This window comes from Octopus bimaculoides, chromosome 4, assembly GCF_046866305.1.
Source record: "Octopus bimaculoides isolate indiv1 chromosome 4, ASM4686630v1, whole genome shotgun sequence".
In the NCBI taxonomy this organism is placed as follows: domain Eukaryota; kingdom Metazoa; phylum Mollusca; class Cephalopoda; order Octopoda; family Octopodidae; genus Octopus; species Octopus bimaculoides.
The window spans coordinates 142,392,282-142,416,756 of NC_142931.1; the positions used below are offsets into that span (position 1 = coordinate 142,392,282).

A 24,475-nucleotide genomic window follows, 5' to 3' on the forward strand; every position below is an offset into this window, starting at 1 on the left:
AATAAGGAATCAACAGAATGCACCAGACTTAAAGAAATGCTGGGGTCAATTTCATCAACTTGCTTAGACAGTGCTCCAGTATGGCTACTTTCTGGTTACTAAAAGAGTTGAAAGAAAAAAAAATACATACCTTTGAGTAGATTGGAATGGAAACTTCAATGTTTGATATCATCATCATCATCATCATCATCGTTTAACATCCTCCTTCCATGCTAGCATGGGTTGGATGATTTGACCAGAAGGCTGCACCAGGCTCCAATCTGGTGTTTTTTATGTGCCACCTGCACAGGAGCCAGTCCAGCGGCACTGGCAATGACCTCGCTCAAATGCTTTTTCACGTGCCACCGGCACAAGTGCCAGTAAGGTGATGCTGGTAACGATCATACTCAAATGGTGCTATATATGTGCCACTGGCGCGGAAGCCAGACAGCTGCTCTGGCAATGATCACGCTCGGATGGTGTTCTTAGCGCTCCACTGGCACAGGTGCCAGTCATCGAATTTGGTTCAATCACGATTTTGATTTCACTTCCCCCAACAGGTCTTCACAAGCTGAGTTTAGTGTCCAATGAAGGAGAGGTTGGCATGGGTGCCAGTCGTCAAATTTGGATTGATTTCATTTGCCTCAACAGGTCTTCGCAAACAGAGTTCAGTGTCCAATGAAGGAAAGGTACGCATAAGTGGGCTGGCTACACCCCTGGCAGAGGCCTCAGATTATGGTCTCACTTGGCTTGCCAGGTCTTCTCACGCACTGCATATTTCCAAACGGCTCGGTCACAAGTCATTGCCTCGGTGAGGCCTTATGTTTGAAGGTTGTGCTTCATCACATCCCAGGTCTTCCTGGGTCTAATTCTTAAAAATCTAGAAACTTTTTTTTAAAAAAAAAAAGGACAACAAAAATGAAATTTGTCTGTAGTGACTCATTTCTATTAAATACATACTGTACATCTTTATTGCAGGACTAAATACATTTTACAGGGTGTATATAAGATATATATATGTAATTAATAAAAAAAATTGATCACAAATTTTGTACAAAAGGAAAAATTAAAATGTATAAAATAAGCCTGATACAAGAAGAAACATACAAAATATTACATTGGTGTTTGAACCTGTTGTTCTGGAAAGTAATTGTGTCAAAGAAGGTAAGAGTAGCTAATATCTGATGGTGGAGATAAATTTCATATGGTGGTATAATTAAATTTGGCAGTTGAAACAGTCAATTTTAGACTCCCAGAATATGACTGGTATTTCATTTTATCGACTTATTAAAGGTAAAGTGGTGGGAATTTAATGAGGAATATAACTAAATACTGCAAGGCATATTTGGTTTGATGTTGAAATGTGTCTGTGCTAGATATTAACCTCTGCAACATTAAAAGGTGAAGTTGGTTACAGTAATAGGAATGGAACTTTGGATGTCAAAGTATGGCAGACAATTTTTTTATAGGTTGACACTCATTCTGCCATCTGGCCTCCTCTGACAGGGATTGTAATTATGCCAAAGCAAGATAGAAGTCTTTGGAATTTTGGCAATGTGAAGGATGGAAACATAGTGGGGTGACCAGGTACTAGCCAGATTGGGGGAAGATTAAATTCTAATAGAGAGGGCAGTGGTGGAATGAAGGAATCGGTCAATTTTAACTAAAAATTTGTCTGACTGGACACTAACTGGACACTTACATATTTGACATAGTATACCAAGAAATTTTAATTGCAATTGTCTTAAAAAATTACTATCTTTAAATCTCACAACGTGAGATATTCACCAACAGTACCTTGGAGTAAAGATTGTTTGCCAACATAACATGGCAGCAACATTAGTCCTAGACCAGGACTGCCATGTTATGTTGGCAAACAATCTTTACTACAATTGTCTTAGAGAGGATAAAATATTATCATGTAATTAATTCTGGTACAAAACAGCAAACTTTAAAATTTCAATTCTAGAATAATTGTATTTAGTGTGGACTGTCTTGTCTTCAGCTGAATGACAGTAACTGAAGATAGTCATTACACCATCATTGAAGGCTTTTTTATTCCCTACATGTCTACAGTGACCTTTCTGTAAATCACTACAACTGTTCTTTTTCTACTTGTAATGACTCCAGTAACATTAACTCATTGTTGTGGTCTGTTGTTGCTTTCTTCAATTATGCTATCCACGAAGAAATTTGAAGTCAGTGTAACCAACAAGTATTTCAATAGCTTTGCAATGGCTCCTTCCTTCCCCCATGGTACTTATTAACAGCTAATAATAATAATTTAGTCTCTGCTCTCTCTAACTGTCAATGTTTGTTGCTCTGACTGATTTGGGAAAGCTTTCATAACTTATGGATGCTTCCTCCTCTCAACACCCGATTAACAAAAGAAAAATTAACGAAATAGGCACAGGAGTGACTGTGTGGTAAGTAGCTTGCTTACCAACCACATAGTTCCAGTTTCAGTGCCATGGAAACTGAAAGAAGCCCGTTGTATATTTATATATGTTTGTGTGTCAGTGTTTGTCCCCCCACCATCGCTTGACAACCGATGCTGGTGTATTTACGTCCCCCGTAACTTAGCAGTTCGGCAAAAGAGGCTAATAGAATAAGTCCTGGGGTCGATTTGTTCGACTAAAGACGTTGCTCCAGCATGGCCGCAGTCAAATGACTGAAACAAATAAAAGGACATGATGTAGTACTGTTGTTGGGATGCAGAGCAATTAATCATTTCATTTGTTATCCTACCAAAGTTGTATATTTTGCACATCATGAACACCAAGAAACTAGAATATAGGGGACATCAAGTTGAGGAAGAGTCCTCATGATTACTTATTTTGCTAGAAATAGAGCCAAGTCTCCTTCAATTTATACACCATTAACCTTAAAAGAGACATGGTATAGACAAAAGAAGAAAACAAGGCAGGAAGGTCATGGTTGGAACATCTCTGATCACTACTAACTAGGGATAAACCCAGAGATTTCTAAAATCAGTTGGTTGAATGAATTCTTTGCAATAAAAACTTAATTACAACCCTCCCCCCCAAAAAATCTAACATTTCAGTATATGTAATGTTGTTGTTGTTTAATTATTTTAATTACTCTAATTGGCAGATTATGGTGATTCACAACAAACTCTTCCAAACAAAAGAGTTGAATTCTAGAAAGGTCAAAAGTACGAGAGTATTATAAGAAAGTTTTAAACTGTGAGGACTTAAAGTGAAAAGTTGACCTTCGGTTTCAGGTTTAGTCTAAAAGCTGGTATCAAGAGTTCAAGCTTGAGGCAGTTCCAGTCGAAGGATTCTAAACAAAATAACAAAAATGTTTAGAAAATTGTTGTCAATAACCAAATAATCATGACCTCAAAATTATAAACATGCAACGACTGGTTTGGTTCGTTATTTTAAATGAACTGTTTAACCTTTTCTATTTAAATCTGTTTAAGACTGCTTCTGGGTCTTTGACACAAAACCTGTTCATTTTTAAATTAAAACTTTCTAAACATCAAATTACTAATTACAACAGACTTATTTATTTTATTGAATCCTTACAAATTATTGATTATTAATTAAGATAGAGACAGTGTGTTTTGTTAGATATATTGGCTTCACATTTTGGTACAAGGCTAGCAATTTTGGGAGAGTGGGGGGGGGGGTTGATTCCATTGATCCCAGTGCTTGGTTGATATGACTGGTACTTAATTTATCGACCCCAAAAAGCAGAAAGGCAAAGTCAACCTCGGCAGAGTTTGAACTAAAGACAGACGAAATGTCGTTAAGTATCTTTGCCCAGTGTACAAACACTGTAAGGATTACATTATTTACGTTATTTACATTTGACGTATGTTTGTCCTCATCTTGTTTGTTGGTAACACAATCTTCAATTTCAACAAACAAGATGAGGACAAATATCCGTCAAATGTAAAGAATGTAGTTAATTCCTCATCTCTTAGATATAGAACTGTATTATCTAATCGGTATGGAGCCGACATTAGACTTCAATGGAGGCATATAGAGAAACTCCATCAAAAACTAGCTCGTCTTTCAAACCATCTAACTTTCCTGTGTAGATGTAGAGACTCGAAGCTAATACCACCTGGCTTGAATATAATGACACCAGTGGATTCATTTTGAAGTTGAAGATTGTGTTAACAACAAACAAGATGAGGACAAATATCCGTCAAATGTACATAATTCCTCATCTCTTAAATATAGAACTCCATTGAAGTCTAATAATAATAATAATAGTAATAACATCGTAAAATACCTGAGAAATGAGAACCCAGGTTCGAAATTTCCCCAAGACACCTGATGAAGGCTGGAGCGTATATCAGCCGAAACGTTGTGTTAACAACAAACAAGATGAGGACAAATATCCATCAAATGTAAATAATGTAAATAATTCCTCATCTCTTAAATATAAAACTGTATGAAAGGATTAATGAATGAAAAAAGAAAAAAAAGAAAATGAAAAATATTAGATACTTGTTAATTAGTAACACAAAACTATTTTAGTGTGGAATCAAACCTGAGTTGTCATCAACAGAAAGTATAAAAATTAATGAATTAATTAATGAAACGATCATCAACATCTTGTTAGAATAGTTGTATGGTGAGGTCAAGGATTGGTTATCATTTTTGTGATTTTAGCAGGTTAGCATTGCTTTTCATCTATAAAATATTGATCCAGGGCAGTAATGGACAGGTAAAACTATAAGAACATCAGACTAGATACCTTGTGGTATTTGTTCTGAGTTCAAATCTCACCATAGCCTAATTGGCTGGTAGTCTTATCTGTCACTTTGTTTAACCCCTGTCCCTCTCGGTATTTTAGATGCTTTTAATAGACCCAAGCATTCAGTTGGGCCAAGTCTTTGGTTTAAGGATACCTTCCTCCATCTGCCCCCACCCCACTAATCTTGAAGGCCCTGTAAAGGATCATGGACATCACCTTCCCACTTGACTCTAAAGTTACACTCTCTCTTACACACACACACACACACACACACTAGTTTCAAATTTTGGCACTAGGCCAGCAATTTTGGGGAGGGGGTCAGTTGATTAGTTTTATTGACCCCGAAAGGATGAAAGGCAAAGTTGACCTTGGCAGAATTTGAACTCGGAATGTAAAGATGAATGAAATACTGCTAGGCATTTTGTGCTGTGTTCTAATGATTCTGCCAGCTTGCCACACACGCACACGCACACACACACACACACACACACACACACACACACACACACACACGTTGACTGAGGAATTAGAGAAGAAATGTATCAATTTATAAAGAATTAACACCAAGAATTTCGCTTCATTCCATATTATTTATATTTACAGAAAAAATTTTTCTATTTCTACTATTTCAAGAATTTCTCCACTGAAACTGAAGTTTCCTAGTTATAGGAATCACACTTGCAGTGGTGGGCATATTAGGAAATCAGTGATGGAAACTTAACAGTCCATTGCTAATTTCTGGGGACAGAGAAAACAATCTACAAGAAACAGTTAAGAATAACTATGAATGGGTAAGAATACCTGTGAATGTTCTGGAGAGAGAAGGTGAAGTCTATACAGTAACATTGATAATAGTGTATGAAACCTGGTTTTTGGGTTGGCAGAACTGTGTTGAACAACAGACAGGATGTCTTGAAGAAGCTCTTCTAGTTGTTTAGGTTCTAACAGCACCTGTGACAGCACTGTTGCCAAGCTGTAACACTCTTTCCCTTGGACAACATCAGTGGTATGAAGAGGGAAGACTGTCTGCAGGGACAACTGTCAGATTTCCACAAAAACCTTACACAATCCCCTGTGTACAAGTGCAGATATCTGGTCAGCCTGCATAAATGTAGACCCTTTTGTGATTATAGACTCATCAAAATCCTGACGTGAAGATTACCAAATAATTTTACTGATATTTGAATTTCATTTTGAAGATTAGAAATATTTCACTTAATATATGTCCCCTATTCCCTGTCCTCTATCAAAAGTAATTAAATTTACCAAAACCTTTATCTCTCCATCATCCCTCCCCCCAACATTTTATATGTAGTTATATATTGTTTTGAAATTTTAATTACATTTATTTCACAGTAGATGTTGATCCTTCATCCATCTCCCTCACTTTCACCCCCACCCATCTCACTAAATTCCTCTTATAAAAAAACATTGCCCTTATTAAATTAAGTCCCGATTTATTCAATAGCACCCCCTCCCACCTTCCTCACTGTGTTTCCCATTAAACATTCACACCACACTGTATAATCCGTGCGTTTCGATTTCCCACATTGGACCAAAGCCACAAATTCAATTATAGCTGGTACTTTATTTTATCCACCCCAGAAGAACAAAAAGTAATCTTTGTTAGGATCTGAACTTAGAACCTTAAAGAGACATAATGCTACAAGGATTTGATCTGCTGGTCTTTCATTATAATAATAACTGTTCTAAATTTTGGCACAAAGTTAGCAATATAAGGGTGGGGTTTAAATGGTTACATTGATCCCAGTATATAAATTCTGAAGGGATGAAAGATGCAGTTGACTTTGCTATGATTTGAGCTCAGAAGCATTTCTGAGCATTTTGTCCAATGTGCTAACAATTCAGCTAGCTCACCTCAATAATAATAATAATAATAATAATAATAATAATAATATTTAATAATAATAATCCTTTCTACTAAAGGCACGGCCTGAAGTTTTGGTGGAGGGGAGTAGTCCGTTATATCGACCCCAATGTGTCACTGGTACTTCATTTACTGATCGCGAAAGGATGAAAGGCAAAGTCGACCTCGGCAGAATTTGAACTCAGAACATAGCAATGGGTGAAATACCGCTTAGCATTTCGCCATGCAGGCTAGTGATTCTGCCAGTTCATCGCCTTAAATAATCCTGTCTAGTGAAGGCACAAGGCCTGTAATTTTGTGGGGAGGGGACTAGATGATGTAATCGACTCCAGTGTTTCACTGGTACTTATTTTATCGACCCCGGAAGGATGAAAGGCAAAGTCGACCTCGGCAGAATTTGAACTCAAAATGTAAAGACAGATGAAATGCCGCTAAGCATTTCGCCCGGTGTGCTAACCACCCTGCTAGCTCACTGCCTTAATGGTGATAATAATAAATTATATATACATCTGTGCAATCATCATCAGCTTCCCATCTGTTCATGCTTGCATCATTGACTAGAGGGTTTTCTTCATATCATCATTTAACATCTGTCTGCTTTCCATACTTGCAAGGTTTGAATGCATTGTTGTGGCTTGAATTAGTTCTTATTGTGACTTACTCCCAGATAGGTATGGACATTTTGCACCTATCATTTTTGGCATGACTTATATAAGTTTGATGCCCTTTTTTGTGATCAACCACTTTACAAAATATACCGGATTCGTTTTTTTTGTGGCACCAGTACGAGAAATATCTTGTATTCTTGTCTCCGTGTGAATAGAAGTGCAATGTATATTATTTGTACAATGTTGAGAACATCGATGTTGCTTTCTACATGGAATTACTGTCATAATTGATAAGAGAAAGAAACAGGTAACGGATAAACTGCTAGACAGATCTAGAATAGGAATCCACAAAATGGGATAGGTTTATATGCTGAGAGAAGAAAAATCTTAAGTATTGGCCGAGCTCCTCATTGGAGGGGGTCAGTGAAATGTGACCGTGGCAAAAATATGTACAGTGTTCTATTTTGGTAGAAGAATGAAGTGTTCTATTGTCAGTAATAAGGAATTCTGTTCCACATCTGTAAGAAATTTCCTTTACTACTCATCTTTTTCCTTATATCTATCTCTCTTCTTATATCTATTCACACACACACACACACACACACACACACACACACACACAGAGTAAGTCCAAAAACAAAAATAGAAGTTGTAATATTACATTGTTTTCTTTATTACAGTTGTTTCAGTGGCGGTGCAATAGCCCAGTGGTTAGGGCAGTGGACTCGCAGTCATAGGATCGTGGTTTCAATTCCCAGACCGGGCGTTGTGAGTGTTTATTGAGCGAAAACACCAAAAAACTCCACGAGGCTCCGGCAGGGTATGGTGGCGAACCCTGCTGTACTCTTTCACCACAACTTTCTCTCACTCTTATTTCCTGTTTCTGTTGTGCCTGTAATTCAAAGGGTCAGCTTTGCCACACTGTGTCACGCTGAATATCCCCGAGAACTACGTTAAGGGTACACATGTCTGTGGAGTGCTCAGCCACTTGCACGTTAATTTCACGAGCAGGCTGTTCCGTTGATCGGATCAACTGGAACCCTCAACGTCGTAAGCGATGGAGTGCCAACAACAGTTGTTTTAACAACATGTAGTTCAGACCCACCATGAATGTAGCTGATTGTGTAATATATGACATTACAATATATTACATGTGATCCAAGCTCATCTCATCAGACAATGGCTAGCCAGTATTTGCAGGAGTGCTGCTGACTAAAGATACAGCTTAGGTTTACAAATCACATTTTGTCTGGTATGTATGCATGTGTTTGTGTCTGCATGCATATATAAAAAAGAGAGACAGGTGTAACAACATTATGTGGGGGAAATAAAATAACTGCAGAGTGGCTGTGTGGTAAGTAGCTTGCTTACGAACCACATGGTTCCGAGTTCAGTCCCACTGTGTGGCACCTTGGGCAAGCATCTTCTACTATGGCCTCGGGCCAACCAAAGCCTTGTGAGTGGATTTGGTAGATGGAAACTGAAAGAAGCTCGTCGTATATATGTATATATATATGTGTGTGTGTGTGTGTGTATATGTTTATGTGTCTGTGTTTGTCCCCCACCCCAACATCGCTTGACAACCGATGCTGGTGTGTTTATGTCCCCGTAACTTAGCGGTTCAGCAAAAGAGACCAATAGAATAAGTACTAGGCTTACAAAGAATAAGTCCCGGGGTCGATTTGCTCAACTAAAGGCGGTGTTCCAGTATGGCCACAGTCAAAATGACTGAAACAAGTAAAAGAATAAAGAGTAAAGAGTAATCTACTGACCTCGAAGAATGATTTTTAACCAATGCCATCAATAAGTCTCGAGAATGTAATCATCCAAAAACCCAACAGAGAGTTGGCGCCCAAATCCAGTGCTGTTTGTAGACATCCATTATTACCACAAATGTTATTATGGCTTCAGAGAGGATGTTGGGATCCGTTTCTAGTTTATTTCTCTGCCCTGCCATATTCATACACAAACAAGCACTGAGTGGTCGATTAATGAAGAGTTGCCAAAATTTATTCCAGGTTTGAGACATTTGTCTTTGAATAATCTCCTTGTTTCCATTAACAAAATCCTCTAGAGAACAATTTCTAAGGGATAGTAATGACTCACGAAAGTTTTAGGAACCTCTCTAATCAAGGAGATCAAATGGGCCATGAATGCATGTCAAGTGATCAAATACTACTGACCACAGCAGACTGGGGAAGTATCAGTGCATTGGCGTGACAAGATTTTGGTGGTCAGCACTGTTCATAATTGTCTAAATGAGATGAACAGTTCAAGGTTGTCCAGCTGTCTGAAGTCATATTTAATAGTTAATATCAACAGGCTCGAAGTGTGGTCAATGACTTGAAGTGGTTAGCAGCCAGTAGATTGTATAGAAGTGGCCCAACATATTGATAGGCAACAGAATGTATAGTGGCATGGTGAAGAAGGGCCAAGATATTAAAACCGTCCACAAAGCAATCCATAGTTTATGGTCATATTGGTTAGTTGAAATTAAAGTCAATATGGGTGGACATCAGTTTAGAAATGTACAATTGAGGAATAACAGATTATCTGGGTACTTAATGAATATAAGACAACAGAAATATTTCATGTTTTTTTACAGAAGTTAAGGAAATTTTTTAGAGAAACCAAATGATGATGATTTTGTGTTACATATCAGTCTGACTATTTAATAAAATTCCAGAATAAAAAACAAGACTGCATATAATGTTAGACTGTGTTAACGAAGAGAACTGTTAGTATTTAAATTAACAGTTTATCAAATTAACAATATCTCAAATGTTACTTACAATCAGTGTTTAGCAACACAAAACCATCTCGGGTTTGCTAGGGAGCTGAAGATATCAAAGGGAGCTGATCTCAATATGTTCAATGTATTAACTAAAGATAAATAATAAACCACAAATTCACACATTGTCTTGGAAACAAGAATAGAAAGAGGATGGATAAATTACCAATAAAGAATTGTGGAGGCACGACCAATAGAAAGATGGGTCTTTGAGAAATTCTCAGATACTGATTTGGTTAGCTTTGTGCTAGAGATCTTACAGATTAAAATAATCTATGGATAATCAGAAACAACACAAAATAATATTGCCAAGAATTTAAACTAGATGGAATTTTGAATGGTGCTAAATATATACCAACATCTATTTTGCCTTAATGCAAGATCAAGGATACTTAGTAGCCATCTGGTATGGAATTCTTCCAGTTGTCTGATCTGATTTGGCACCAATAAAGGGTCCAGCACTTAGACTCATTCATGCAGGAGGGTGGATGCACACACAGGGTTATAAATAGAGATTTTTGTACTTGCTCTGTGTGCATATTGTATAAAGCTTGAAAATGCCAATTACATTTTCTTCGTTTATTTCGCACGCACGCACGCACACACGCACACACACACACACAATTCCATGTTGCAGACTTGATAATTGTTGAGATTTCTGTTGGCATGAAACCAATGGTAGCCTTGCTAACCTACAAATAAAGAGTATTTATCCAGCAATGCAGTTTTGAGCACTCATTCTCACTGGTCAATATTAATGTCATATATATATATATATATATATATATATACTTGAGGAGTTTGTTTCCTTTTTTGTCAATTTCCTTTTGTTCCTTTCAAGTTACCTAGCAACCTTGCTAGTGCTGGTGGCATGAAAAAAAGCACCGAGTACGCTCTGTAAAGTGATTAGTATTAGAAAGGGCATCCAACTGTAGAAACCATTCCAAAGTGGCTTTACAGATATTCAGATACTATCAAACTGTCCAACCCATGCCAGCATGGAAAGCAAATATCAAATGATAATTTGATAATTGTGTGTGTGTAGTTAAGGAAAGAGAATGTATATCTGTTTTGTTTTGTTTTATATTATATATATATATATATATATATATATATATATATATATATATATATATATATATATATATATAACGTGTGCAAAGTAATAAAACAATTTGTATATAGTCAAATTATAACAAGGTTAGTACAAGTGTATATTAAGCAAACAATAATTGTAGACAATGTATAATATTATTAAAAAAAAAGTGTGTATAGTAACAATGTAAATGTGAAATAATTCCACAGTCACTTCAGATGTTTATTTAACTTGAATATTACAACAATAATGTTCTTCGTGGTGGAGGTTATACCTCAACCCTATTTTGTTATAAATATATATATCAATGCATATATCCGTGTATGCATATATGTGTTAGTTATGGTATGTATGTATGTATGTATATCAAATTGACTGAGTACACAGCATTCTGGACAGCTGGAAAGATTCCAGACAGATATTAGAGGAAATAAATCATTAACGATGCATTTAATAGTAATAATTATGACAGCCAATGTAAAAGAAGTTATGCAATGCCTTAGAAAATTGTATAAGGTGGTCAGGATTTGACTATTATAATAACGTGTATTTCTGGTGCATATGAAATATGTGTGTGTGTATGTGTGTTTGCATACATTTTTATATATGAAGCAGTGTTGAAAAGTTCCTGGCTTTAAGGGTATCACAAAGGTCCTAGTTGGAGGCTTAACATTTGGAGTTCTTTTACAGGGTTTAGAAAAACTGAAGGACCACTGACTCTGAGAGGGAAATATGTTGAATAAAACCATAACTGATCCTCCTGTATTTTCTTTTACCCAAAGCCAGAAACTTTTCAGCCCCACCCCTTCGTATATATGTACACACACACACACACACACATTATTCAGGTATTAGTTGAATTTTTTTAAAATTACCTCATACACTGTAGTATTTTGTACTTCTATTTTTTTGTTTATATCATATTATTAAATTTATTTCATTTCAGTTCAGTCTTACAGTCCATATTTTAATTTATAAAAAAAAAAAAAAAATAGAAAATTACAATTTCTAATTTTGCAAAACAGCAAAATTGTTTTTTTCTTTTGGCAAGGGGAAACAAGGGTGGGGGAAATGTAAATCAATTGTGTTGACCTCAGTAATTGACTGATGTTTTATTTTATTGTCCCTTTAAAGGATCACTCGGTAAAGCTGACCCCGATAAGGTTTTGAACTCACAACATACATAACTAAATACAAGTTTTTAATCTATCGTTTTACAGAGTCTGCTACTCCTTTGCCCTAATACATTTGTCGAAGACACAAGTAAAAAGATTAGATTTTCATGGAAGTCTCTACAATAGAACTGTTTTTCTCTTGAATATTCTGTGTATGTTCCCACAAGAATAATTAAACAAAAATCTTCAGTATTTAGATCCTGACCACAGCCTTATTTCATAAATATATTGCTGTTTGTCCACTCTGTCTGTCTGTGCCATTCTTCTCTCATAGGTCAATTTCTGTAATGACCCAGTCATGAGGACAGATTTTAGAATCTTCCTATAATTGGAACTGATTAGAGAAAATTTGGTAATTCCGAACCATTTATTTTTAAGATATTTTTTTTTTTAGTATTTTAAATTTCTTTTTATCTATTTTCATTCAATGTTTAAACAACAATTAAACATGCTTACAGAGCCATTAAGTGTTGTTGTTATTTCTCAAGATTAGTTCACCGATCACTTCTAAAAGAACACAAGGCTAAGTATTTAGAAGTGGCCAAGGACAGGGAGGAAGTAAATTGGTAAGGTAGGCAGTTAGCTAGCTAGGCAGGTAGGCAAATAGCTAGGAAAGTAGGTAGGTAGATAGATGTTCCAGGTGTATTTACATAACTGAGTTAAAGCCAATGGTGGCAGAGGAACTTTGGTCAGGTTCTAAGTTTCCATATCTGAAAGAGAATTGTTATAGGAGTATATAGGAAGAATCAGAAGTTTATGTGTGAAAGAATTGTCTGATAACAGCGCCCTCTGGTGATTTCTACATGCTGTTTCATCTATCTAATACTCTGGATATTCAAGACTGGCTATCTTTGGACCAGTTGGTGTCCTTTAACTTCACCTGAAAAGAAACAGAAAAAATGAAAGTGAAGAAGAAATAAAAGAAAAACCTTTCAGAAAAAATTTCAAAGAAGAATTAATTTAAAGGGAATTTTTTACCAAACAAAATTGTCTTCTTTTGCTGGTTTCAGTCATTCAACTACAACATTCCAGGGATGCTTCTTTCAAGGGTTTTAAATATCAACACTAAGACTTAGTTCAGGCTGGTACTAATTATATCAATCACTATTTCTTGAACTACTAAGTTATAACTATAGGAGATTACAAAAAACAAACAACCCAGTTTTTAGACTGGTATAAACACACACACACACACACACAAATATATGTTTAACACCTCACTCCTGTTCAAGAGTGAGGTGTTATACTTCCTCAGTTGCTTATATGCTATACAAACCAAAATAATCTCTGGTCTACTGAGCCTGTAGGACTGACAGATCTCAAGACTTGTCCACAGTGCCATGCAGTGAGATCAAACTCAGAGCTACATGGCTGAACCCACCCTTCTAACTGGGATGTACACCTTTTTACTGCATCAGCCCCTTAATTGCCCTTTTTTTCTTTTTCTTTGTTGAAGCAATTCTAGGCTTGCTATTTCAGTGGTTGCTTCCTGATTTCACTTCAGTTTTTCAGTAATTTAATTTTTTATGCTATAAAATTAATTTCTATTTTTTGAATCAGTTTATTTTTTTATACAATGTTGTTTCAGTTATTTTTCAATGTTGAGCCACAAATTGGTAACTTTTTGTATTATCCATTGAATTAATTTATTCTTTATTCAGGGTGGGGCAGAGAGGACGGACGTTTTTGAAATGGTTATTACTCAGCCCCAGAGGAAGAGACATATGTCCGAACAGATACCATTCCATCCGTGATGTCTTAGCATTCTTTTTTTCTTTTCAGGTGAAGCTAGGGCGCTGTGGATAATAAGGCATCACATGCTTGTCTACAACAGTTACGTGAAGAATAACGAGTCCATCACAGCAGTTGAGTATGAGTTTTGGTGTCACTTCAACATTCACCGAAATCAGGCTGTTCCCACCCATAACACAGTCATATGCTGACTGAATACACTTTGTACATGAAATACACTAATAAATAGGAGACTGGAAGGGGCACTACAAACGGTACGGATCCCGGAAAATGTGGAATGTATCAGATCAGCTTTATATCAAGATGATAAACAACTTCTTTGTGCCTGAATTACAATGAAAATGCATGCCTGACTGACATGTATGGTTTCAGCAGGATGGTGCGATGGCCCATACAACAAGAGCATCAATGGATGTTCTTCACCTCTTTGATTACCATCTCATTTCCAGGTTTGCTGCCAATCCTTGGCCCCTTCAGCCCCCTGATTTGTCCATGTGTGATTATTTCTTGTGGGGAAAATTCAAGGCATGTTTGTATACACATAAGCCCCATACATTGGACGATTTGAAGGAAGTTATTTACATGAAAGTCGCCCAAATCGACAGAGCAATGCTGGAGAGAGTGGAGGCCAACTTCCAAAAACGCCTTCAGAAATGCATCAATGAAAACGGACACCAAATGATGGACGTTGTTTTCCACACTTGATTTTGACAAATGCTATTTTAATACGAACATATTGATGTCAATAAAATTTGTTTGCAGCTAAAATTAATGATTTTGTGAATTTTTCAAAAACGTCCGTCCTCTCTGCCTATATATACAAAATTAACATCAAATAAAACAATGATTACGAAATTTTTCTAATGAAACTGAGGTTAAAACAGCATGCCAGCTTAATTTGAACTTCTCTAATTAGCAAACAAGTGGCATTGTCCTAAGATTAATCCTTTAAAGATAAGACTAAACTATTACAATCATTAGGCGTGTGCTTAGGGAGTTTGTCACATTGAACAGATAGAGAATCAATCAGAGATTCTTTCATTATTGTGTGAGATCCTTAACCGTCTCGCATTTAAACTGGTCATATCTGGCCCAAATATTCTCCCTATTCTATGTTGAAACTGGCCACATCTACCCTACAATGTCATTTGAAAAATAATCCCATCTTCAAAATCTTGAAGCTACAAGATAACGCATGATTAATTCTTTAAAAAATGTGGATAAATAAGCATTACATTTGATAAATTAATCTGAATGCTAAAGGGTTAAATTTGAAAATGCTTTGTTTGGTTGACGTATCAGATCATTATTTAACATCCATTCTCCATGCCAGCATGGGTTAGATGGTTCAACAGGAACCAGCATTTCGAGAGCAAATAATTTCTAGTAGTTCTCTCTGTTTTATGTGACTCTCCTAATTACAATACTATGTTGTGTTTTGATGGAGATTCTGTTGTTCAGGTACAGGTTCAGTAACTAGGGAAACAGTCCTGAGCTGAAGACCAAAGTGGAATGTGGCTGCCATGTTGAATGAACATAAAGCAAATAAATAATAACCAAAACAAGTCTTGCTACAATTGAAAAAAATAAATAAAATAGAATAGAAACCATTGTGACTGTAAATGTAATTAGATTAACCACTTTATTAGGGGAGAGATTTTATTGATTATTGAGATGTAAACATGTTTTTACATACCTTGTATTTGATTAACTATAGGTCTCAGATCAATAATGCACCTTCGGGATTCCAGTACTCAAGTTACTGGAGATGAACTAGGAATAGGTATTGATGATGATGATGATGATGATTGTGGGGCTGGTGGTAATGGTGGGGGCAGAGACAAGGATTGTGGTGATTGTTGTGATGATGGTTGGTGTAACAGTGTTAGTGGTAAATGAGTCAGTAGATGTAGTAGTGATGTTGTGGTGATTGTGCTAGTGTTCTGTACAAAGGCACAGGTTAGCATTAAAAAAAAACAAACATAAGGTGTGTGTGTGTATATATATATATATATATATATATATATATATATATATATATATATATATATATATAATTATGTGTATTTCTTCTATCTTAATGAATAAAAATTCTTCTGATAGAATAAATGGGTTAATAGAAACCAATGTAGCAAAGAACACAAAATAACTGGTTTAGTTCCTGTTTTTAAGGCAGGAACTCCTTGAAATTTTGGGTATTTGAGTATATTTAAGAATTTAAGGAATGGAGAAAACGCATGTTATAATTGCATACTTTATTCCTACATATGTTTCAAAGGATTACAACCTGTGTGATCCATAGGGATCTTTGATATTAAAATTGGGAAAGCATGCTTTCCCTGATGAGAAGGTTACAATTTTAATATCAAAGATCCCTATGGATCACACAGGTTGTAATCCTTTGAAACATATGTAGGAATAAAGTATGCAATTATAACATGCGTTTTCTCCATTCCTTAAATTCTTATATATATATATATATATATATATATGTATATATATGTATGTATGTATGTGTGGAGGCGAAGGAATGGCTGTGTGGTAAGTAGCTTGCTTATGAACCACATGGTTCCGGGTTCATTCCTACTATGTGGCACCTTGGGCAAGTGTCTTCTACTATAGCCTCAGGCTGACCAAAGCCTTGTGAGTGGATTTGGTAGATGGAAACTGAAAGAAGCTTGTCGTATATATGTGTGTGTATGTGTGTATGGAAAAAAAGTCAAGGTAGAAAATGCTAAAATAATTTTATAAAAAACATTTCAGTACCAATTTCGGTCATTGAGATTTTTTCAACTGTAAGTATGGAAAACGATTAAATTTTGGAAAAATTAAATGAAAAGTTTTTAAAAAGAATATTTGCATAGTATTCAAATATAAGGGGCATTTTCCTTGTTTCTGCCTGTCTCTGTCTCTCTTGTTTACTCTTGTGGGTAGATATATGTGTGTGTGTGTGTGTGTGTGTGTTTAGCATTGTCCTTTAATGTCTGTTTTCCATGCTGACAAGCTGGAAAGCTGCACCAAGTTCCAGTCTGGTTTGGCTTGGTTTGTAAATAAATGTATATCTATATGTGTGTGTGTGTGTGTGTGTGTGTGTGTGTGTGTGCGTGTGTGCGTGTGCATATGCTGGGGAGGGAATGGTTCTACAAGTATCGACTCATCTTTATTTTTAAATGATAAAAACTCTAAAGGAGAACTAGTCATGGTGTCTGGTGTCAGCAAAAGAAATAAAAGTATAGTTTGTAAGTCACAGAGAGAAGTAGAATCTGACATTTTGGTGTCATTCCCTCACTTGGGGCAGAGAGAGAGAGAGGGGGGGGGGGGTAATGTCCTGAAATGTCAAATTCCATTTCTTCCTGTGACATATAAACTTATCCAGGTTGACAAACTTTGCTTTATTTCAAAAGCTTGAGTATCTAAGGAGGAGGAAAAAGGAACTATAGAACAATTATAAGAGAGAGGGAGAGACTTGGAGTGGTTCAGGAGACAGAAAGATTACAAACCTTAGATTAACTGCCATCTTTATATACAGTGTTCTTGAAGAGGAGTGAGAGAGAGAGAAAGATCAATATTAATGGCTTCAGACCAATATTAATGGTTTAGGGATTAACCATGAACATGAAAGAGTAATGGCTGGTAAGGATGCCATCAACAACAATGATGCCTGATAATAACAACTAGACATACAAACAGATATACCAGGGTTTCTATAGATTGTTTTGGTTCCTATTTTACACAGATGGACTCTCCAAGCCATCCGATCTTCAAAAAATCATAGTATATTTTTATAATTAAAATATTAGGAATGGTATAAAAAAAAAAAATTAACATATTTTGTGTATTTGTAGAAGTATGACCAATCTATTGCAGATAAATTTTTGCAACAAAATATTATTTACCATTTGACGGATATTTGTCCTCATCTTATTTGTTGTTAACACAACGTTTCGGCTGATATACCCTCCAGCCTTCATCAGGTGTCTTGGAGAAATTTTGAACCTGGGTTCTCATTCCTAATGTATTTTTCGATATTATTATTATTATTATTATTATTATTATTATTCTCCAGGGCATATGGCATAGTGGTTAAGAGCACGGGCTACTAACCCAAAGATTCCGAGTTCGATTCCAGGCAGAGACCTGAATAATAATAATATCGAAAAATACCTGGATTCTTGGCAAAGTAATAATGATTGTAACATGTAGAGAAAGAAGATGCAGCTGATTCTGTTGTTTAGTTTGCCTGCAATTGTTACCCTTGGGCTGTATAAGCAACTATTTATTTTTTTTGTTCAGGATGCCTGATGGAGAGCGAAGTTAGACAAAAGGGCCCAGGTCTGAGGGGTTTTAAAAAAACGAAGATCACATTGGACATTGTTGTCACTGATAAGCAAAATGATAGGGGGGGTTGAGATGCTTTTCATCACAGGTTTACTGAATTAAGTCTGACCTGTGACAGAGGCAAGATAAACCCATCCCTTGGTCCCAAACTCCTGATTGTAGACAGTTATTTCAATTACAACAATAATCATCTTGAGAAAGGCATGACTGTCATAACCACTCATCCAAAATCTAAGTCTTATAGGAAAAAAAAAAAAATTCTGTAAAAAAATTTCTTTGAACAAGAAAATTTATCTGGAATATCAAGAAGTAGGGTCGCAAAATGACAAATGATGAGCGAGATCATATGGTGGGGGATGGGGGTGAGACCATGAAATGACATGAACTGAGTGAAACTGAAACCAGGGTGAGTGAGGTTATAAGATGATGGGGTTGAGTGAGGCTATTAGATGGAGCTGAGTGAAGTTACGAAACAATGGGATCGAGTGAGGCTTCAAAATAACAAGGTTGACATGTATTAAACTAGGTTTTCTGTATGAGTGACACTATAAAGTAACAAGGCTGTCAACTTACCCCTTTCAGATTACTCCGGCTTGAATTTTTGATTTCCATTAATAATTGCTCACGAGGTGTGAGTTCTGGTTCTGGTAACTTCCGTTTTGGTTTTGGCGCTACTGAGGGTGGCTTCAATACAACCATAGCAGGAACAGCTCGGACAACACCACTAACTTCTGTATCATTTTGTTTTCGAAAGAAATTCACCTCTGTTTTTATTGGAGGAGAATTCTCTTTTGGTGGTCCAACTTTTTTCAGATTCACTGTAAATGGAAGTTTTGGTGGAGGGGTCCCTGGTTTCGGAGGAACTGGTGGAACTGAATTGTTTGAACTTTTGGTTTTTGAGTTTTCTTTCTGCTTCTGTGATTTGTTACTGAATGTCTCTGGTGGAGGAGGAAAGTTTGTAATAGGCTTTATTTGGGGTTTAATCTCTTTGGGTGAAACTGGTCTTTGTGGAAGTTCTGGAGGAGGGGGCAATATACCTTTGGATGAACGCACCTTTGTCTGAGGAGATGATGGTGATGATCTCACTTGATTCTTCAAATTCTCTGGAAGGTGTTTCAAGCCCTCTTGGAAACTTTGAATTATCTCCTCTTGGCTTTTTAGCATCTGAGCCATTTTGTCTGCAAGAGGGTCTTCTTTAACATTGGAACCTTTGTTTAATATAGAAGTCTTGTGATCTTCAAGTTGTTGCTGCCATATTTCCAACTGCTCTTGCATAGCTTTCTGTTCTTCAGTGTGAGAACTAGGACCAAGGTGAGTTTTCAACTTGGCTTCCCACAAAGATATTTGTTCCTTCAGCAAATTTTGTTCCTGTACAGCTAATTTCTTTCGAATATTCAAACGATGCTGGATTGCAATCAGTTGGCGGTGCCACAGATTCACCTGTTTCTGCAAAAGGTCATACTCTGTTTCTGAATAATAGGAATTGCCATCAGTTTGAGACAACTTGAGACGTGCAAGATCAATCTGTTTTTCCAGAATCTCTTGTTCATCCGTGATATACTCAGCATTGTAATCCTCATCAAGGCTGCTCATTTTTGTATACAAGTCAATTTGACGGTTGACGATTGCGTTTTCCTGAGCAGTTATTTCAGGGTTGACATCTTTGTCAGTTTTAGAGAGTTTTCTCTGTAACAATTTTATCTGTTTCTGAGGAACATTTTCTTTTTGATTTTGACTCTTCTCATAATCTAATAAGTCATTTTGCCAAAGTTCTATCTGTTGCTGAAGAATTTCACTCTCAATTTTCCCCAGCTCATCAGTGTCTTTTTCTGTCTGGCACTTTTCTCGTTTCTTCTGCCAGACCATAATTTGTTGGTTTAGGATATCCTGCTGAACAGAATGTGGTAAGGGGGTCTCTTCTACAGTAAACAGTTTTAGTTGTTTTTTCCAAATAGAAATCTGTTCTCTCACCTCAGACTCCTCCTCTCCAATAGATGTGTCAGAGTTTCGTTTCATTTTGGTGTACCACAAATCAATATACTTCTTTAAAATGTCCTGCTCTGCAGCAAGGTGAATTATCTTCTTGTCTTTGTTCTCTACAAGACCCCTCTGCCAAAGTTCAATTTGCTGCATCAAAATCTCCCGTTCTTCCTCAGTGTACCCTAATGTGTTATTCTTGATAATGTCAAGATGGTCTTGCCACAGACGGATTTGATCTTTCTGGAGTTCTTCATTAAGTGATTTGAATTTTATCCTCGTCTCTTTCTTTTCTCTCTTCACATCAAGCCACCGCTGCCAAATATCAATCTCTTTAGCTAACAACTCTGATCCTTTCAGCTCTGTGCCTCTGAAGTTAGTATCAATATTTTGGTGAGCAAGTTTATCTTGCCACAATTCTATCTGAAACTTTAGAATATTTTGTTGCTCTTCATTATATTTCTGTAAGGATTCTTTCCTTTCTTGCATGGCTGTTAGCTTCTGCTGCCAAAGATCAACCTGTAACTTTAAAAGGTCCTGTTCAATAGGTTCCACTGTGGAATTGGTTTCATTGCTTTTCTGTAACTTCTTCTGATAGAGGTCAATTTTATCACAAAGAACATCCATTTCTTCAGCCAAGAAAGTCTCAGATTCAATATCAATGCCATTCAGCTTTTTATTCCAGAGTTGAATTTCTCTTTGAAGAAGTTTCTGTTCTATCACCAGGAAATCATTATCAGAGTTCTGATTGTCTCGTGTTTGTTTCTTCCAGATGTCAATTTGTTTCATCACAAGGTCTTCACTTCCAGAATTCTTTTCATTCATCTTATTCTGCCACAATTCAATTTGTTGTTCTAAGATGTCCTGCTCCACTTTGCTATCTTTATCTTGGTGGCTCTGGACATCCTGCAGTTGTGAGTGCCAAACATTCACTTGTTCTTTCAAGATCTCTCTCTGACTAGAAGGATCTCCATCCTTGTACCAATGAAGTTGCTTCTGCCAAACAATCAGCTGTCTTCTCAAGATATCTTGTTCTTGGGCACTGAAAGAATGTCCTGCAAATTTCTTATCCTTCAAATTTTTCTTCCACACTTCAATTTGGTGCCGAAGAAGATTCTGTTCTTTGGTGCTACTATCTGTGTCAGAACCTTTTTTATCAAGCTGGCTCTGCCACAGATCAATCTGTTCTTGAAGAACCTCTCTCTCTTCTATAGTGTAAAGGCTGGAACTTTTCTCAATGACTTTAATTTTTTGTCTCCAAACTTGAACTTGTTTCTTCAAAAATTCGATTTCTTGTTCTTTGTATTTCTTTGCACCATCACTTTGGCGTTCTTTTGCAGACAACTTCCTTTGCCAAAGTTCTATCTGTTGCTTCATAACTTTCTGTTCAAGCAGTCTAAACCCAGAAGAATCTGCTACGTTGAGTTCTTTCAATTGTTTGTTCCATTGGTCAACCTTCTCTCTGAGTTTCTCTTGTTCTTGTGCCGTGTACAAACCACTATTATCATTCAGGTGTTCTTGCAGTTGCTTCTGCCAGCGTTCAATCTGCTTCTTCAGATTTGTTTGAGCAGCTAATGGAATGCTGTCTTCTTGAGTAGATTCTGAGTCAATAGTATCTGACTCGGAGTCAATTGACAGAGTGTACCCGTCCAGCCTTATCTTTGGAGACCTCTTCTCAGTTGATGGGGAAAACTTTTTGCTTTCTTCTTTCACTTCCTGTTTCCTCTGATTCTCAATCATTGGGGAGCCACGATAATCCAAAGATTTCCGATCCTCTTTTGTCAACACCAGTTCCTCTTTAGGACTGTTCATGTACTGTGCTAATTCAGCAGCACTTGAAGACCTACTTAGTTCTAACGAGGGACTACTTTCCAACACTGGCCGGCTAGCATTATCATGAGAAACCGACATGACTATTTCCTCTTCAATTCCATTGACCTCATGAGTTTCCACCTCATTTTCAACAACATGATTCATATCGGGCACAAATGATTCCATGCCATATGGAGCCCCTGTTTCAACAGTTTCTACAATTTCTGGTATCATGCGCGTTTCCTCACTAAGTGTGTCACCATTTGGCAACTGGTCATGAACGCCATTTATGTTGTAATCTTCTGACATACCAACTGTGGTAAAGCTGCCTTCTGACGAAATACTCTGCCTACGCCGATTCCCATTCTTGAAAGATTTCGGTGAAAGCGTTTCTCCCATTGATATATTAGAGGTGACAGTGTCCGTTGTACTGAAGTCATCATCTGTGGCGCTCGCAATTGAGTTGCGATGTTTTCCAAGATATATTGCTGTTCCCTCAGTAAGTTCATTTCCAGTGGTCAAGCGAGGTCTTGGTGACTGACTTCCATCAGGATTTCCTAAATTATGCACAGGTGTTGTCGGTCGGAAATTTTTTGCCTGTTCAGCTGTTATATTGTTGCTATATTCAACGAAGAGTCCCATGTCTGACTGCAATTCCTCTGCTACAACTAAAAGACATAAAAGTTGTTTAATACATAAAAATCAATCTGTTACAAATGAATGGATACATCACACACACACACACACACACACACACACACACACACACACACACACACACAAGTTTGCAGAAGAATTCATACACATGCTATTTTATTAATATAGAGCAATATTTATAAAATTTCAAGAGAACTCACACACACAAACACACACATCTTCATATATAAACAAACATACGTACACATAAACACAAGTAGCTTATATGTAAAGACAATTAACAATCCCTGAAATTTATAATCAGGTTGTAAATTTGGATGTTGTAAATATCATAACTTTAGCTGTGATACTGGCCATACACAAATGAATATCTTGCGGCAGTTCCCTATTCACTCACAAGAAGTAACTGCAAAGCACGATACACCACAAAAGAAAACTAGATAGGAAAACATTAGTGGACAACATGTCCCTTCAAAATTTCCTATAAAAATAGTCTGTTGATGATTGAAGTAATACTTGTAACAAGACACTGCTAAAAGAAAATCACAGATTACAAACAAACATTTGAATGATGTTGTATAAATTTGAGAAAAATTTTTTAGTAAATGCACACACACACACACACAGACACACACACATGAATGTGTGTGTGTGTGTGTGTGTGTGTGTGTGTGTGTGTATATATATATCATCATCATCGTTTAACGTCCGCTTCCCATGCTAGCATGGGTTGGACGATTTGACTGAGGACTGGTGAAACCGGATGGCAACACCAGGCTCCAGTCTGATTTGGCAGAGTTTCTACAGCTGGATGCCCTTCCTAACGCCAACCACTCAGAGAGTGTAGTGGGTGCTTTTACGTGTCACCCGCACGAAAACGGCCATGCTCGAAATGGTGTCTTTTATGTGCCACCCGCACAAGCCAGTCCAGGGGCACTGGCAACGATCTCGCTCGAAAATCCTACAGGAGCCAGTCAGGCGGTACTGGCAACGCCCACGCTCAAAATGGTGCATCTCATGTGCCACCCGCACAAGAACCAGTCCAGGGGCACTGGCAACGATCTTACTTGGCTTGCCGGGTCTTCTCACGCACAGCACATTTCCAAAGGTCTCGGTCAGTAGTCATCGCCTCGGTGAGGCCCAATGTACGAAGGTCTTGCCTCACCACCTCAGCCCAGGTCTTCCTGGGCCTACCTCTTCCACGGGTTCCCTCAACTGTTAGGGTGTGGCACTTTTTCACGCAGCTATCCTCCTCCATTCTCACCACATGTCCATACCAGCCCAATCGTCTCTCTTGCACGCCACAACTGATGCTTCTAATGTTCAGCTTTTCTCTCAAGATACTTACACTCTGACGGGTATTCACATTGACATTACACATCCAACGGAGCATACTGGCTTCATTCCTTGCGAGCTTACGTATGTCCTCAGCAGTTACAGCCCATGTTTCACTGCCATGTAGCATGGTTGTTCGTACGCATGCGTCATACAGTCTGCCTTTTACTCTGAGTGAGAGTCCCTTTGTCGCCAGCAGGGGTAAGAGCTCTCTAAACTTTGCCCAGGCTATTCTTATTCTAGCAGCTACACTTTCAGCGCACCCCCCCCCCCCCACTACTAACTTGGTCGCCCAGATAGCGGAAGCTATCGACTACCTCTAATATAGTCAAA

The 24,475-nt window shown here is 37.2% G+C and overlaps 1 protein-coding gene across 24 annotated transcripts in view; it reads right to left on the minus strand.

The window, feature by feature from the left end:
• Nucleotides 1–11,270: 11,270 nt before the first annotated feature.
• LOC106877933 (uncharacterized) overlaps nt 11,271–24,475 on the minus strand; it is a 266,382-nt gene continuing 253,177 nt past the window's right edge. For 20 of the 24 annotated variants that reach the window (XM_089351599.1, XM_089351593.1, XM_052967535.2 and 17 more), the window contains 2 exons: nt 18,935–22,818; nt 11,271–13,151 (listed from right to left, as the gene is read on the minus strand). In XM_089351599.1, the coding sequence (XP_089207725.1) occupies nt 13,107–13,151; nt 18,935–22,818 (3,929 nt within the window). In that variant the 3' untranslated portion in view covers nt 11,271–13,106. Of the gene's footprint in view, nt 13,152–17,523; nt 17,557–18,934; nt 22,819–24,475 lie in introns of all 24 variants that reach the window. The other 4 variants (XM_089351601.1, XM_089351595.1, XM_089351600.1 and 1 more) reach the window with 1 other exon arrangement.